Below are 16,442 nucleotides of genomic sequence, written 5' to 3'. Positions count from 1 at the left end.
GCACAAACAAAGACAAGACCAATAAATGAATTCAAATAACTAGAATAGGCAAGTTTTACATTTTTTTCAATTTTAAGAAAAATAAGAGAAATTAAATGACAGTTTCATTTCTTCTGTTTATATGACAGCTTTCGTCAAATCATTGTTCTATTAATCTCTATAATCCAATCATTAACAGTATTAGCCAATATTATAATTCTGTTTGAACAACATGGCACGTATTGATGAACCCCTAGAGGAGATGTATGCGAATTTGGTCATCGAGGATGAGGAGATGGACGAAATAGTGATTGCAAATAATACGATAACTGAACAAAAAACAACGTTTATGTTGATGGGAAAATTTTTGACGGAGAAAACTATAAACTTTCAAGCTATGAAGAATCTAATGGAGTCATTATGGCGGCCACGAGAAGGAATGGAAGTCTACAGTACGGGGGATTTGAAGTATTTGTTTGTATTTTACCACAAGATGGATGTGCAAAATGTAATGGAAGGTGGCCCATGGTCGTTTGAGCAGGCGATGCTTGTGCTTCATCAAGTGGAGATGGGGGATGATCCAGCTACAGTTAAGTTACAGAATATGGAAATGTGGGTGCAAATATATGATTTACCTAGGGGTTATGTTTCAGAAAGTATTTTGGAAAGTGTTCGTGCGTCTTTGGGAACGTATATTAAATCAGGGCCAGGAACGTTTGATGGAGGGTGGACACCATATGTACGTATTCGAGTTGCACTGAATGTTGATAAACCATTAAAGAGAAGTACGAAGATAAAGAGAGAAGGAAATAGTTGGAGTTGGATTAATTTTAAGTATGAAAAATTGGGTACGTTTTGTTTCGTATGTGGCATTATTGGCCATTCTGATAGAGATTGTATTGTGGTTTACGTGAATCTTGAGAAAGTGGTAGAGAAAATGTATGGAGTATGGCAACGTGCATCTTCAAAAAGAGGACAACGTAATCCTGGATCGAAATGGCTTCGAAATAGTGGTGTAAGGAAGGAGGATTGAGGTGCAAAGCAATAGCAAGGTGACTCATCGGGAAATCATGGTGGCAACCCGGGTGATGCGAGATTCATGGAGGTAGATGGTAAGATTTGCGAGATTGGTGGAGATGCTGGTGGAATTCTGGTTAGGCAGCGGGATTTGAGGGAACAGAAAACAGGAAAGAGTTTGAATTTGAATGACAAATAAACAAATGAGGATATGAGAGAGGAGTATAACGAGTTTCCTTCCGATAATGTAGTGATGGATATGAAAAGAAAGCGGGTTGACAATACGGAGAGTGAGGCTAAAGATGAGCTGTATAATATGCAGATAAGTGGAAATGAACAGAATGTTGGGCCAAAAAACTTGATACCCGCCAAAGATTATGAGTATCCTTTCGTGGAACTGTCGTGGGCTGGCCAACCCACGGATAGTCAGACTTCTGTTGGATATTGATCAACAGTATAGGCCCAGTCTCAATTTCTTGAGTGAGACTCTAGTTAAACATGATACGGTGCAAAAGGTTACTAAACAATCAGGATTTGCTGGATGTTATGCAATTGATGTTCAAGTTCATTCAGGAGGGATTGCTTTGTTATGGAGGAACGATGTAGCAGTTCATATTACAAATAGTTGTAGGAATTTTATAGATTTTGAAGTAAGTAATGAGCAGCTAGGGAGATGGCGATATACTAGATACTATGGTTTTCCAGAGAGGGCGAGAAGAATGGAGGCTTGGAATATGCTTAGGGAATTATCTATAGCTTCAGAATTACCGTGGTGTATCCTGGGCGACTTTAATGATATTGTTTCGTTGGAAGAAAAGAGGGGAGGAAAACAGCAACCAAGAAGGTTAATGGAAGGCTTTTGGGATGCGATAATGGATTCTGGGTTGCATGATTTGGGTTTTACTGGAGATATATTTACTTGGGAGAGATCTAGAGGGACGGATAAATGGGTTCAGGAGATATTGGATCGTGGGATGGCAACACAACAATGGGGGGATATGTTCTCGTTAGCAGATGTTACAGTCTTAGAGGTAACAACTTCTGACCACCTACCGTTAATGTTGCAGTTGCATAGAAAAATATTTGAAAAAAGACGACGCAAATTTAAATTTGAAAATATATGGATTGGAGAGAGAGAATGTAGAAATATAGTGTATGAGTGCTGGAGGCAGGATGGTGAACGAGATTTGATGGAGAAAATTATGAGTTACTCGTTGAAACTGGAGGAATGGGGCGGGGGCTTGATTCGTGAGATGAAGGTTCAGATAGGCAAGTATAGAAAAGAAATACAGCGTTACGATCTAGGAAAGATACATTTGGAATCCAAAAGTATGATGCAGCACGGTGGCAGTTCATGAGATTGTTAGAGAAGCAAGAAATTTTTGGCGTCAAAGAGCCAAACAGTTTTGGTTAAGGGAAGGTAATATAAATGGTAGTTTTTTCCATAAGTATGCAACCACTCGAAAAGAGCATAACAAAATCAAGAAACTGAAGGATAAACATGGGGAGTGGAAAGAATAGAACGCTGAAATTCAAGAGGTTATTACTGAGTATTTTACAGAGTTATTCAGTAGTGTTAAAGATAGCATGAGATTATCTCCAAGGATTAAATTCCCGGTAATCTCAGATATACAAAAGGAGATACTGGTTAGACCTGTCGCAGATGAAGAGGTTAAAGCGGCTGGTTTTGCTATGCATTCAGATAAATCACCTGGTACTGATGTCTTAAATCCGGGTTTTTATTAGACTTATTGGGAGATAGTAGGCCAGGATGTTATTAAGTTCTGCAGGGAATTTTTTCAGAATGGAGAGCTACAGAGTGGTTTAAACCGTACAATGGTGTGTCTAATTCCTAAGGTAAAACATCCAAAAAAGGTGGCTGATCTGAGACCAATCTCATTGTGTAATGTGCTGATGAGAATCCTCTTTAAAGTAATGGCGAATAGGTTAACACCAACTCTAAATGTAATTATTTCTGAGAAGCAGAGTGCATTTATTGAGGGACGACTCTTAACTCATAATGTGTTGATAGCTTACGAGGTGAACCACTACATCCGGAGGAAAACATAAGGTAAATTGGGTGTTGCTGGGTTGAATGTGGACATTTTTAAAGCGTATGATAGATCGGAATGGTCTTTTATTGAAGAGATGCTTCAGCGTTTTGAATTTCCTACATTGTGGGTTGACAGAGTAATGAATTGTGTGAAATCGGTCTCGTATAGTTTTCTAAGGGATGGTGATGTGTTTGGTGAAATAATTCCCCAAAGAGGAGTACGGCAGGGAGATCCGATATCGCCATTTATGTATATCATTTGTGCAGAAGGGTTGAGTGGTATGATTAGGGTACATGAGGAATGTGGTTTATTGCACGGACGTAAGATTGCGAACAAAGCACCAAGTATCTCTCATCTTCTATTTGCATATGATTGTTACTTTTTTCTAAAAGCCAAAAAATCGGAAGCTATAACCTTAAAAAGTGCACTGCAGAGGTATGAAGTTCTATCAGGTAAAATTATCAATTATGAGAAATCAGAGGTGGTGTTCAGTCCAAATACAAATGAAGAGGATAGGATGGAGGTTTGTGAAAGTTTAGGGGTAAGACAAGTTCAAAAACCTGGAAAGTACCTCGGAATGCCTATGAATGTGGGGAGTAGTAAAACAGAGGTGTTTGGTTTTCTTGTAAATCGAGTGCAACAAAGGTTAAAAGGATGGTATGGAAATGATGTATCTCGAGCTGGGAAGATAACTTTATTGTCTTCAGCAGCTCAAACAATACCAAGTTTTTGGATGAATCTGTTCTTGATCCCAGTAACTATATGTGAAGAGGTTGAATGGAAAATGAATGCATTTCTATGGGGGAGTGGAGGTGGTAGTAAGGGCAAATCCAAGAGTGGCCATACTTTTTGGCCTAAATTTGGACCGAGACAACTCTCTATTCCAACAGTTCGGTCTAAATTTTGGTCCAAATTCATATATCAATATTTTATTCTTTCAACTATTAATATATTGTTATTTTAATGTATTGATATTAATTCACATACATATTAATTCAATTGGACGCCAAACGAATAAGATCACTTTAAGTTCAAACTTAATAAATTTATTAAATTGGAAAAACATTACACTTAAACAAGAAAATGAAGAAAAAATAATATTATATTTATTTAACTAAAAGAAAAATAACAAAGATTAAACTACCCCGAATTAGTATATTGTTCTCACAAATACTCGATTAGTGCATCTGGAAGAGCAATATGAGCTTCTTTATTTTTTTTATTTTTCAATACCGTCTATCAAAACCGTAGGATGCAAAAATCTTATCTTCTGCAAAAAGCTAATCAAATCTTATCATGTTTCACAAGTGACAAAAGCATTGGGACACTAAATCTTATCTTCTGTGTACAAGATAAGAAAATTTTACTTATCTCATATTCACCATTAGATGGATTTCACTACCGTTGGATGAATTACCTTTTTTTCTATAAATTATTTTATTACCCAACTCATTTCACCATCCTCTTATCTACTTCCATATAATTAAAAAAAACGAGTTCAGGAAATCGTAGTGTATCATACACAGTTGAGCAAGATATGCACTTAAGCCAAATTTGGCTTGACATTTCTCAAAATCCTGTTATAGGAATCAACCAACCTGGAGATCAGTTTTGGTCTTGAGTTGCAACTGCTTTTCACTCGGATCCAAGATTTTAACATCTTAATCGAACCAAAGAATCACTACGCAAGCGCATGCAAGCCATCAATGCTGCAATATCCAAACTGAAAGGTTGTGTATGCCAAGTTGAAAACCAACATCCAAGTGGTGTTTTAAACGAATATATCGTAAGTAAACTATTAAAATTTGAATTTTAGTACTCATCTATGTTACTTATATTTTATTTCTCATCTAAGTAACTTGTATTTTGCGATGAAGAAAGCTAAATTATTTTTGAAAGATGACCCAAAATATCAAAAAAGGTTCAAATTCGGTCATGTATGGCATATACTTAAAGATTGTGAAAAATTCTTCAGCCCAAACACAACACCACATGTTCAATGTCCAAGTTCAACCGATGATATTCGTCCAAATTTATCTGCATTTGATATTAATTCAACTGACGAGGAAATTGGTGCTACATCGAGCATTCGTCCAATGGGAGTCAAAAAAGCAAAAGGAAAACGAAAACATGATGAAGGCATTTCTAAAATTATCGAACAAAATAATGCTCTTGTCGAATTAATTAAAAAAAAGAATCAAGATTCGGAACGAAAACTATCTCTCACGGAATACAAAGAGGAAAATAAAATTTTGTTGAAAGATTTGAACTCTATATTTGATCCTAACTTACGTGAATTTTTTCGTACTGAACAGACCCAAATTATGGAAAAAAGGGCTCAACAACAAAGATCAACTTCTCAAGCTCGAGGTTCAGAAGATGAAGGTCAAGGATCACAAAATGATCATAATTATAATCAATATTATGATTATCTAGGAGGATCAAGAAATAATTTATTTGATTAAATCAATGTTTAAGTTCATATTATGCTTTTGCATAAGTTGTATTTGTAATTGTTTTTTTATCAAGTGTAATCTTTATTTTATTTTTAATGTATTAATAATTTGAATTAAAACAATTCATGGTGTTTAATATATTTTTGTTAAATAACTATTATATATAAGTGAAAATTAAGAAATATAATTAAAAACTACTTAATATATGTATAGAATAACATTCAATCAACAAATTAACAAATATATAAAACATAAAAAGTTAATATTTTATTATTAAAAAGATTTAGGCCGGTGAATAGTGCCGACCTAAACTATTCACTGGCCTAAATTGGAACGGGGCAATAGACTACTGTTGGGTAGATTTAGACCGAAATCGGTCCAAATTTGGGCCGATAGGCCACTGTTGGAGATGGCCTAAGGGCGTGAAGTGGATGTCGTGGAACAAGGTGTGTAGGCCTAAGAAGTTTGGAGGGTTAGGGCTTAAAGAACTGCAGAAATTTAACTTATCTATGTTGGCTAAGCAGGGTTGGCGACTACTCAAGGAAACTAATCCGTTAGCTTCTGCAGTTATGAAAGCGAAGTACTATCCAAAAACAAGTTTGTTAGATGCTACAGCAGGTGCAAATCCAAGTTTTGTTTGGAGAAGTATTATGGAGTCTATGGAGGTGCTTAAGGAAGGGACTAGAAGACGAATTGAAAATGGGAAAGATACAGTTGTTTGGGATGTTCCTTGGCTGCCAGATATGATTAATGATTGTATTACAACACCAAGATATGAGCATCTTCATGAAATTAGTGTGAATAATCTAATGCAGGAAGGTGGTAATCAGTGGGACACAGATATAGTATATGATTTGTTTCAAAGTCGAGATGCAGATTTGATTAAGTAGATTCCACTACCAATTCAAGATAAGAATGATTCTTGGTTCTGGATACTCAATGAAAAAGGGGAATATACAGTTAAAAGTGGCTATCGTTGGTTGCAAGGGGAGTTTGAAGATGTAGATAGATGTTATTGGACTAAACTGCGTGCTTTGAATCTACCAGGAAAGGTGACTAATTTCCTGTGGAGGGTATGTCGATCATGCTTACCTACAGCAAGTGCATTGGTTTTAAAACAGATTAGTATTGATATTATGTGCCCCTGGTGTCATTCTGAAGCTGAAACTGATGGTCATGTGTTGTTCTCGTGTGATTTTGTGAGGACAGTATGGGCTATAGCAGGGATGGGGCAAGTTTTGCAGTGTCCATCCTATGAGTCAGCTGGTATTATAATTCGTAGAGCTTTTGATACTTTCTCAAAAGAGCAGCGTTGTCTTCTAGGGATGGTTTGTTGGAGTTTGTGGAGAAGGCGTAATAAATGGGTTTGGATCAAGGCAAATGGATCTACTTTTGGAGTTGTTTCTGCAGCAAAACATTTACTCAGTGACTGGAGACAAGCTCAGATGATGAGTAAGGGTGAACAACAGGTGACTGCAGCTCGGCACTGGGAAAACCAAATGCAGGTTGACTCAAGATTAATGTTGATGCAGCGGTTTTCCAGGACGGTAATATAGGTTGTGGTGCTGTTTTTAGAGATGCCCAAGGACAGTTTAGGGCAGCCATGAATAAGAAGGTAGCAGGGAAGTGGAGCCCGAGAGAAGCAGAAGCTATTGGGTTCAAGGAAGCTTTGTCCTGGATAATTAATTTAAGGTCTGAAAACTGTGTGTTTGAAACCGATTCAAAAACTCAGCCATGTAAGGGAGCTTCAGGTGATCCATTTTTTGGGACGATAGTTGATGATTGTACTTAATTATTAAAGCACATAAATCACGTGCTCGTTCAGTTTGGTTTTCGATCTACGAATAGGGTGGCACATGAGTTAACATGAGCCAATTCTATGTCAGATTCTGGAGAGTGGTTTGTCACTCCTCCCAGTTTTATATCTCATGTATTCAGTGGCGGATGTATGTGTGTACATGGTGTCTCAAGTGAGACACCATTATTTTTGGGGAAGATTATTTTTTTTACAGTTATGGTCCTCCAAGTTCATTATCTCCGTCTTCTTAAATCAATTCTTTTGCTATTTCATTGTACCTGATAACTAAAAGCAAGACATTTTAATAATTTAGAGTAATAGAGACATTATACTTCATATGTTCTTGTTTTAATATCTTTTTACTAAAATTTGATTGAATTAGTAAAAAATTGATTAATTTAACTTAAATTTAGTCAAATTTAATTTAAAAAATTAATTGAACAAAAATATAAGTACGATTTTATTAAAAAAAAGAGAAATGAAATGGTTATATCTATACTAATATTAAACAAACACCGCTATCATCGGTAGACTGCCTAGTTACACATCCAGAATGAGTTTTCGAACTCCTGATCTACAGCAAAGTATATAAATATTCAAATATTGCACCAACGCTTAGTTAGCTAATTAATTAACTATCTTTACGTCCACTTCTCATTAATTACTACCTCAAACAAAATTAACTTTTTATTACTAACATCTCTCTTCTCATTAATTATTTAACTCCAGTAATTCTCTTTTTCCCTATTTTATATCTTTTTCTTTCTTTAATTATAATAATAATATTTACAAATATTTTTAAAATATTATATTTAAATATATTTATAAAAGTAAACTTAATAAAACCAGAGGAACTAATCTAGTGCGGTAATAAAAATAACCAATCAAAATATGACATTTCGTAGATATTTTTGTATCCATTCAAGAACTTTAATTATTCTAAAAATAAAGAAAATTCCCAAATCTACTATTTTTAAGCTATGATCACTCATATATGTGCTGACACATTCCCACAATTCCTCTCCCTCTCCCATTTCCAAGTTCCAACAAACTCACTACATTGAAGCCATCCCTACAAGCAAGCAATCTTATCTGTTTTCTACTCATCACACTTGTCATCTTCTCTTTCACTTCATATATATAGGCACACATGCATACATCATAATATGTACGTGTGCATGTTTTGTGTCACAGTTTCTCTCCTGGCAACAAGTTTCAGATATGGCTTTCAAGATAGTGGTAAAGCAATATTGGATCAATGTCTATTTCTGTTGATTCCTATATATTTGTGTGTTAACACTAGAGATGTGATTTACATTTATGCAGAAGTACTGGAGATCTATGTCAAAAAATGTGAATGTGATTAATGGGCAATTTGGATCATCGGTTTCGTCATCTCCCAAAGTGGTCACTGTTTCCGATGTTGGAGATCATCAGGGACGAACAATGTAATAAGTCTCTCTCTCTCTCTCTCTCTCTCTCTCTCTCTCTCTCTCCCCTCTCTCTCTCTCTCGCCCCCTCCCTCTCTCCCTCTCTCTCGCCCCCTCCCTCTCTCCCTCTCTCTCTCTCCTGGTTAATATGATCTCTTCAATGCATGTGTATGGATAAAAATTGCTAAACAAGGACGAAACACACGTACTAGCACAGGCATTTGCATGTTTTCTCCTTTTTTCTTAACCTTCCAAAGATTTAAATTTGTACAACAAAAAATAGAGTCAGTTCCGACCACTATAAATTTGATCGAATCCCTTCAAAATCGAGCACGGTCAGTTCTGACTCAGTTTCTAATAGTGATATATAAAATTTCCAGAGCCTATAATAGTATGAGTAGTGCTAGGTATACAGAATTTTGTACAAAAAATTTTGTACAGAATGACATGACAATTGATGCGAGGTGTTTTAATTAGGTTTGTTGATGTGAATATATGGGGTCATTTCAATTAAAACACACCACATATCATTATGTACAAAATTTTGTACACAATTCTGTACACCAAACATTTTCCTAGTATAGTTTTCGAACTCAAAAATGTTCTGTCATGGTCCAAAAATTCATGTAATTGTAGGAAAGGAGGAGCTAGAAGAGGGAAGCTTGTACTTGAGCTATTGCCATTGATGGGAATAGTGTTTGGAGCGGTGGGAATGGGGATTCACACAGCATATCATCAACTAGTTCATTCTCCTGCAGTTAAAATCTCCAAAGAGAACAGATCTTCCTTGTGGGAATTGGACCGTCCCCAGCAGATCAGACATTCCGGTGATAAATTTGTCAACAGATCTTTTTTCCGAAAATTCGGCAAGATTCATCATCAGCCTGCAGCCTCTTCCGGCAGCTCTAGCTCTCAACGGAAACCTACTTATACTACTAGTAGTTACATAAGTACTGCTACTACGACAACTACTGATAAATTAGTTAATAAGATTTAGAACTTTGGCTTTTCCATACCTGTAATTTGTAACTTTTGGTACTCTAGTTAATTATTTTTTTAGTATTTATTTTTGTAATTCTAAAATTTAATATGCAATCATGCTTGCAAGTGTTTTTTTATAATAATATTGAGTAACGAGTTCATCCAAAATCAATCCTATGACATATTTGATCTTATAGAATAAACGTAAATTAATAGTTAACTGCTTACTATGAATAGTGTCAGAAGTCAAAAGAGGAGAAGTTTTATGAGACTGAGGGAGTAATATATATGTATCAGCACATCAATCACTTTTAGTTTTGTGTACATCGCATCGATCAGTTTTATTTTCGCATTTTAATCGTGAGATATGATCAAGATAATATACAAAACAAAACTCATATCGATCAGTTTTATTTTCATATTTTTAAGCATGTGAGTACATACAAAAATTAAATTTTTCATAAACCGAATTAGTCATACTTTACACCATAATTATTAACTAATGATTAAATAGAAACACCTCAAACAGAAAATTTAGCTAAATTTTAATCAAAAAAATTCAGTAATTGGCTACTTTAATTTGACAGGTGTTAAATGTTATCTCTACCATCTATTCTGCATCTGATACATCCACAGAAATCTCCCTCTATTTATATTCAGGTACCTGCAGGTAGCAACAGAAAACATAATTTTCGAAATTTCATACCAACACTTGTCATCTACTCAGTCTCTGTCGCCTATACAATTGCATGTAGAATAGTTCCTTCATTTTCGTTTCTGCATAACAGATATATAAATTTAGCTGTACCCTTTGGCTCTCCCACAAATTCATGCTTATTGTTGGTTAATTTTGAATTATACTTCTTACTTCACGTACAATTGTTAAAATTCTAGTTTTGAATATGGCTTCCACCTGGGCAGCGGTAAGTTCAGAATTGATTTTAATGGTGTTATAATTAGATAGATCGCAAAAATGTGTACATATTATGATAGCGTTATTCTGTTGAGAACTATTTAAATGTGAGAATTCGAAAGTGTAAAATTAATATTACTTTGCATCGTTTTCATATTTTCAACATTGTATTGTTGTGTCGTGTTCAATATTACATATTTTTCATATTTTCAGTATTATGATATTTAACTGTAAAATAATATTGTTCTTGCTATTCTCACGAGTTTTTCATAAAAAGTGATATTTTATTGTGACGTTAATAACATTTAGAACATTACAGAAATACTGGAGATCATTTTTCGGAATGAAGACTGTGATGGCCTCTGCCGATGCTACAAGGTACGCGTAAACTAACACCGAAACATTTAAAATTTGGAAAATGCTTGATATACAGAATTGTGTATAAAATTTTGTACATAATAACATGTGGTGGGTTTTAATTGGAATGAGTCATCTTTATTCACATCAACGAGCTCAATTAAAACATCCCACATCAGCCCGCAAGGGTTGACTCAGTTGGTTAAAGAGGGGATAACTATCCTCTTGATCACATATTCGAAACCCACGGGAGGAGAATTTATGATTACGTCTCCTGAGTTAGAGCTTGTCAGTTAAATGCGGTGTAACTGCGTGTATCTCACATCAATTGTCATGTTTTCTGTACACCTAACATCACTCTCAAACTTAACTTCGGTAGCACATGCAATTACACTAACAACTGCAACATTCTGTGTGACAGCAAAACTGGATTTAAAGGATACCAAATGGGCACACAAAATGTGAGCCTTGGAGTGGTAACATTAGGAATCTGCATCAGTGTAGGGGTGGGCATGAGCACAGCATTTCAGCATCTAGCACATTCTCCGGGGGTGAATTTGTCCAAAAAGAAAAGACTAAGTTTCCCGGAGCTTGATCTTTCCAGTGAAGTCATGGCATCAGCTGGTAAAAAGTATGGTATCTGCAAGAAACTGGGTCAGCTCAATTACAACTTTATTGGACAACAATCTAATGCAGCTTCGCCTAATCCCTACCAGGTAATAATCTGTAGCAACCTATCTTATATACTCCCTCCGTCCCTTGATTGTTTGACACGTATTTTAAGACTATTATAAAATATAATTTTATAATTTATTTTTAATTTTTTTTTATAAAAAATTGAATATTATATCTTTATTTAAAAAAATATATTTAAAATTATTTAGGCAAGCATGTTTTGCGGAAAGTCAGAAACCTTAAAACGCGTTCCGGTTCCCGGTCCACAATGTAAATAATACTTAGGGAGTAATGATATTTGGATACATAAATTAACATTTATATAGTACCGGGGCAAGGGAGACATGTTTCAAGTAAATAAATTTTTTAATCTTAAGAGAAGGTGTCTTTCCGAATTTACTCCAGTGCCCTTCAAAATAAAAGTTTCTTTCATTACCTACGCTATATTATTTTATAATAATTTTGGTACTAATTTGGTATCCTAGTATTACTCATAAGTCATAAATCAAACATCAATGTATAATTTATTTATTTTTTACTAAATACAATATAACATCGATAAATGAATCTATACTATATTATTATGAGCCAAATATGGTTTCGTTTGGTCTTGGTTACCAACTTCCTAAAATGCCTATTAATACTTTCCAAAACAAAGTTAAAGTAAATATATTTTATTTAAATAAATTAAATCATGTATTTAATATAATTACAAACTCTTTGAATGATAATCCTACTTGATTTCTAATCGCACTCAACTTCTTTTTCACTTTTTTCGTAGGTAATTAAACACTTTCAAAATTAATTTTAATAATTCAAATTTAAAAATAACAATTTATTAACAAATCAAGAACACATTAAAAAAAAATTATCACATCATTCGCATACACCAAATCAACCGCATACACTGCTCTGATAAGCGTCCACGGTCGGAGGACTTTTTATTACTTTAACTATTTAGAATTTGAATCTGTCAATAACAATAACACGATATATAAATCATTACCTTTGTCATGAATTTCAATAAAACATATTTATTATCTGCTATAATTTAATTTTATATAATAAAAAATAATAAAATAATAAAAATAATAATCAGTCCGTGCGTCGCACGGGTTATAAGCTAGTATTTGTTAAACGAATTATCTCGATAAATGAATACTACTATTTTTTTTGTTCCTAACATAATAGAGACAATATAGTTTTCATTCGGATAAATGAATAATCCCGATTAATGAGTAAAATATTTCAATTCCAAATATATTTATTTATTTAAACCGTAAACAACAGTATATAATTATATACGCTGACATCTTGTAAAAATAAAACAAATGTGAATATATTAGTTTCTTCTTTAATAATTCTTTTTATAATTTAGCAGACTAGCTGACTTTTTATTTTATTTTATTGCGTGCATGAATGAAGATGTAGAGAAAGTGGAAGCTTAAAATTGAGTCCAGCCGAGCCGAGTTCCTGCCGCGCGCTGCATACTACCCGATTAATTATCTACTTCATTTGTATATATATTTATTATTTCATTCTTAAAAAAACTTTTATTTCATTTGTAATAAAAGTCTGTATGTAATTAAATAATACTAGTAATTAAGTAACTGAATGGCCGCCAGTTGCCTTTTTCTTGTAAATAAGTGGTGTGTTCTTTTTGGCCAATTATAAATGGTGAATTTTGATTTGTTTTGATTTAATTAAATAAATAAAAGTGGTATACATTCAAAATGAAATTCATGCATGACTCATTATTAATGAAAAAAAATAAAAGTTAGACGTCTATACTATATTATTATAAGCAAACACCCTCTATTTGGTTGTTGGTCGGTTATTCAGTACAGTTGTTTGGTACGGTAAATATCAACCGCAATATCTAAAGACAGATAGATGAGAACCGTTGGATGTAATAATCAAATAATATTATATTAATATTTAAGCTGCTGTAATTGGTTTAGGGTTCGAATCCCGTCAACAGCGTATTATATTTAAATTTTTATATTTTTTATTTTTAACAATTTTTACATGTTCAAGGTTCGAGTCCCGTGAACAACATATTATATATTATATTACTTATTTTCAGTCAAGTCTCAAATTATCATAAAATGTATATTATTATAACTTATTATGTTCTTCAATTTATTTTTCAACTAAATCTATACTCATATATTAATAATTTTATAATAAAATATATTATTCAAAATTATTCGAGTGTTAAAAAACAATCCGTGCATATCACGGGTTATAAGCCAGTACCTAATAAAATGAAGAATTGGACATCACGAATACCGATACACGCAAGAATATACTCCCTCCATACCCTCAATTTTTTACATCGATCGACACGCATTTAATACTTTTATTAAATGTAATTGTATAATTTTTTTAATTTTTTTTCTAAATAAAAATATAATGTACAAATTTTTATAAAAAAAGGAAATTTTTAAAAATGAATTACGGAACTGTATTTTATGGTTATTTTAAAATACGTGTCAAATATGTGAAAGAAAATGTAAAGAAATTAGGGGACGGAGGTGGTAAATGTTATTGTATATTCACACTGTGGGAGATGATTATATTGTCTCAGCTAGCATCTAGCCTCTTGTACAACTCCTCTCTCTCTCGTTAAGAATAAAAAGATGGAAAATGCTAGAGATACAAAATTAATTACTAAAATAGTTACAGATGAAACATGTCACATGTTGGTTGGCTAAATATAAATGAACTCTCTGTAGTTATATTAATAGGACCAATTGAGCGCGATGAGATAGCTCAAGTGGTTAAGAGCTTATCTCTTGTCGTCCCAGGTTCTGAGTTCGATTATCGCTCACCCCGAGATTTGTTAGAACGGATACTCAATTCTAAGACATATAAGCCATATTAGTAAAAAAAAAAATAAATAGGATCAATTGAATTATTTCATTTTGTCACATCACCCATGTCATGTCATTTTGTTACAATTTTTTGTAATTTTCTTTTGTGCCTCTAGTATTACCTAAAAAGATTGACCCTATTGTTATTTTCTTTTGCTATTATATCTTCTTAATATTACCACAAGTCCTTAAATTATTAGTATCAGTGGGTACGTAAATTTATAACAAAAATTAGTTTCATGCAATGAGAAAAACTTTTAAGTAAAAGTTAGTTTCATCAAAAGCCGTCACTATTGGTAACATTGACCAATTAGGTTAGGTACTGCACCAACAGTATTAATGTGGAGAGTACATTACGTAATTGATTGTTGGCCTAGCAGGCTCATGGTGTGATTGTAATATGATCTGTTTAAATTCTGGGGCAAGTTCATCAAGACATTTACGTACCCATGTCACTTGATTAAACGTTTAAAGTCAAATTCATGTGCAGTGTGGGTAATATTTTTCATCAAGGTGGAAACAAATCATCTCATGCAATGTTCTCACAGGACGTAAGTAAGTGTAACTATACCTGACAATTCGTTCATGTAGTGTATTTTCGTGTTTCGTGTACTTGAATGTCAAACGCAAAATCGACATTTTTAGGGTTTCTCTATATTCGTGATCGTGTACGTTCATTTTGTGTCGTTTCGTGTATGTCATATTAATTGAATATTAATATATATTAAATTTAATATTAATATAAATTAAAATATAAGATTTTTTGATAAAAATTTATAAAATATATGAAAAATATATATTCGGATCTCAATTCTATACAATATAATAAAATCAAATAATATTTTAAAAATAAATATGCATACATTTATTATAATACTACATATATTTATAAAAAATATTAAAAATTTATTATAATATTTATTTATGTCGTATATTTCGTGTCGTGTCATGTACTCGAAGGTTAAACACAAAACCGACACTAAATCTAGACTATGTACTTTCGTGTTCGTGTATTTTCATGTCGTTTACTAAAAGAGCAAACACAAATACTAAATTTTCATGTCGTTTCGTGTCGTGCAAGCGTGTCGTGTCCAAAATTGTCGGGTACAAGTGTAACATACTAATACAGCTTTTTGTTCAAGACAAACAATTATCAAAGTGTCTATAAAAGCGCTTTTTACTTGTTAGCTTCAAATCATCCATCTTTATAAACTAGAAAAGATCCTTTCAGTTAATCATCGATCCTTTCAGTTATTCATTTTCGTGAAATATCATTTTCTTATATGTGATTCAAACAATAGCTACAACATCAGTGCAAATCTTTTGAATTCTCCTTTCACTCTCTCGTATTTAAATGATTTCACTGTGGTCGGTTGTGATGATCGAGCATTGATCACCAACCCTAAAGAGAAGCATTACAGTACTAGTACTGGTTGCAGTTCCGAATGCATCAACGCTAAAGATGTTCTTAATTATGGTTGTTACCGGATTGGTTGTTGTCGAGTACTAATACCAAAAGGTCTAAAGTACTTCGAGGCTCAACTTGAATCAATAAGCAACCATGCCAGGGCTTGGTCGTTTAACCGTTGTAGCTATGCTTTCTTGGCTGAAAAGGATAGATTTAAGTTCCGTGGTGCTTCAGATTTATCTGATCCTACATTTATTGAGAGGACAATCGATACTTGACTGGGTACTTGGGAATCAAACTTGTGATGAAGCAAAAAAATCAAACGGGTATGCCTGTCAGTCAAATACCAACTGGATTAATTCAACCAATGATCTTCTAGGGTACACTTGTAGATGCCGTCAAGGTTTTCGAGGCAACCCATACCTAGCTAAGCCCAGGCTGCCAAGGTCAGTCTTCATTCAAAACATACTCAAAAACAGTACTGATACAAATATTTAG

General features: G+C 33.6%; 4 protein-coding genes across 4 annotated transcripts; all 4 read left to right on the top strand.

Annotated features, from left to right (window-relative positions):
- Positions 1-211: 211 nt before the first annotated feature.
- LOC141692141 (uncharacterized protein At4g02000-like) lies at positions 212-1,012 on the top strand. The gene has a single exon (XM_074496880.1). It carries the CDS (start codon positions 212-214, stop codon positions 1,010-1,012), a length of 801 nt encoding a protein of 266 aa, XP_074352981.1.
- Positions 1,013-5,937: 4,925 nt separating this feature from the next.
- On the top strand, positions 5,938-7,298 carry LOC141692140 (uncharacterized). The gene is made up of 3 exons (XM_074496879.1): positions 5,938-6,328; positions 6,554-6,975; positions 7,050-7,298. The coding sequence occupies exons 1-3, from the start codon at positions 5,938-5,940 to the stop codon at positions 7,296-7,298; spliced, it is 1,062 nt and encodes a 353-aa protein (XP_074352980.1).
- Positions 7,299-8,380: 1,082 nt separating this feature from the next.
- LOC141691609 (uncharacterized) lies at positions 8,381-9,829 on the top strand. The gene is made up of 3 exons (XM_074496379.1): positions 8,381-8,543; positions 8,631-8,752; positions 9,371-9,829. The coding sequence occupies exons 1-3, from the start codon at positions 8,526-8,528 to the stop codon at positions 9,729-9,731; spliced, it is 501 nt and encodes a 166-aa protein (XP_074352480.1). The 5' UTR covers positions 8,381-8,525; the 3' UTR covers positions 9,732-9,829.
- A 677-nt stretch (positions 9,830-10,506) lies between these two features.
- LOC141691616 (uncharacterized) lies at positions 10,507-13,348 on the top strand. The gene is made up of 4 exons (XM_074496385.1): positions 10,507-10,638; positions 10,948-11,006; positions 11,407-11,701; positions 13,086-13,348. The coding sequence occupies exons 1-4, from the start codon at positions 10,618-10,620 to the stop codon at positions 13,089-13,091; spliced, it is 381 nt and encodes a 126-aa protein (XP_074352486.1). The 5' UTR covers positions 10,507-10,617; the 3' UTR covers positions 13,092-13,348.
- Positions 13,349-16,442: the final 3,094 nt, after the last annotated feature.

The sequence above is a fragment of the Apium graveolens genome, chromosome 10 (assembly GCF_009905375.1).
Source record: "Apium graveolens cultivar Ventura chromosome 10, ASM990537v1, whole genome shotgun sequence".
NCBI classification, from domain to species: Eukaryota; Viridiplantae; Streptophyta; class Magnoliopsida; order Apiales; family Apiaceae; genus Apium; species Apium graveolens.
Note: the sequence above shows the minus strand (reverse complement) of the source record. Positions and strands in the feature narration are given on the sequence as shown.

Coding starts and splice junctions, on each gene's coding strand:
- LOC141692140 (XM_074496879.1), top strand. CDS start 5,938: ATGTCGTGGAACAAGGTGTGTAGGCCTAAGAAGTTTGGAGGGTTAGGG. Junction 6,329..6,553: donor TAATCTAATGCAGGAAGGTG/GTAATCAGTGGG, acceptor TGAATCTACCAG/GAAAGGTGACTAATTTCCTG. Junction 6,976..7,049: donor TGAGTAAGGGTGAACAACAG/GTGACTGCAGCT, acceptor GCGGTTTTCCAG/GACGGTAATATAGGTTGTGG.
- LOC141691616 (XM_074496385.1), top strand. CDS start 10,618: ATGGCTTCCACCTGGGCAGCG. Junction 10,639..10,947: donor TGGCTTCCACCTGGGCAGCG/GTAAGTTCAGAA, acceptor AGAACATTACAG/AAATACTGGAGATCATTTTT. Junction 11,007..11,406: donor GCCTCTGCCGATGCTACAAG/GTACGCGTAAAC, acceptor TCTGTGTGACAG/CAAAACTGGATTTAAAGGAT.
- LOC141691609 (XM_074496379.1), top strand. Junction 8,753..9,370: donor GATCATCAGGGACGAACAAT/GTAATAAGTCTC, acceptor ATGTAATTGTAG/GAAAGGAGGAGCTAGAAGAG.
- LOC141692141 (XM_074496880.1), top strand. CDS start 212: ATGGCACGTATTGATGAACCCCTAGAGGAGATGTATGCGAATTTGGTC.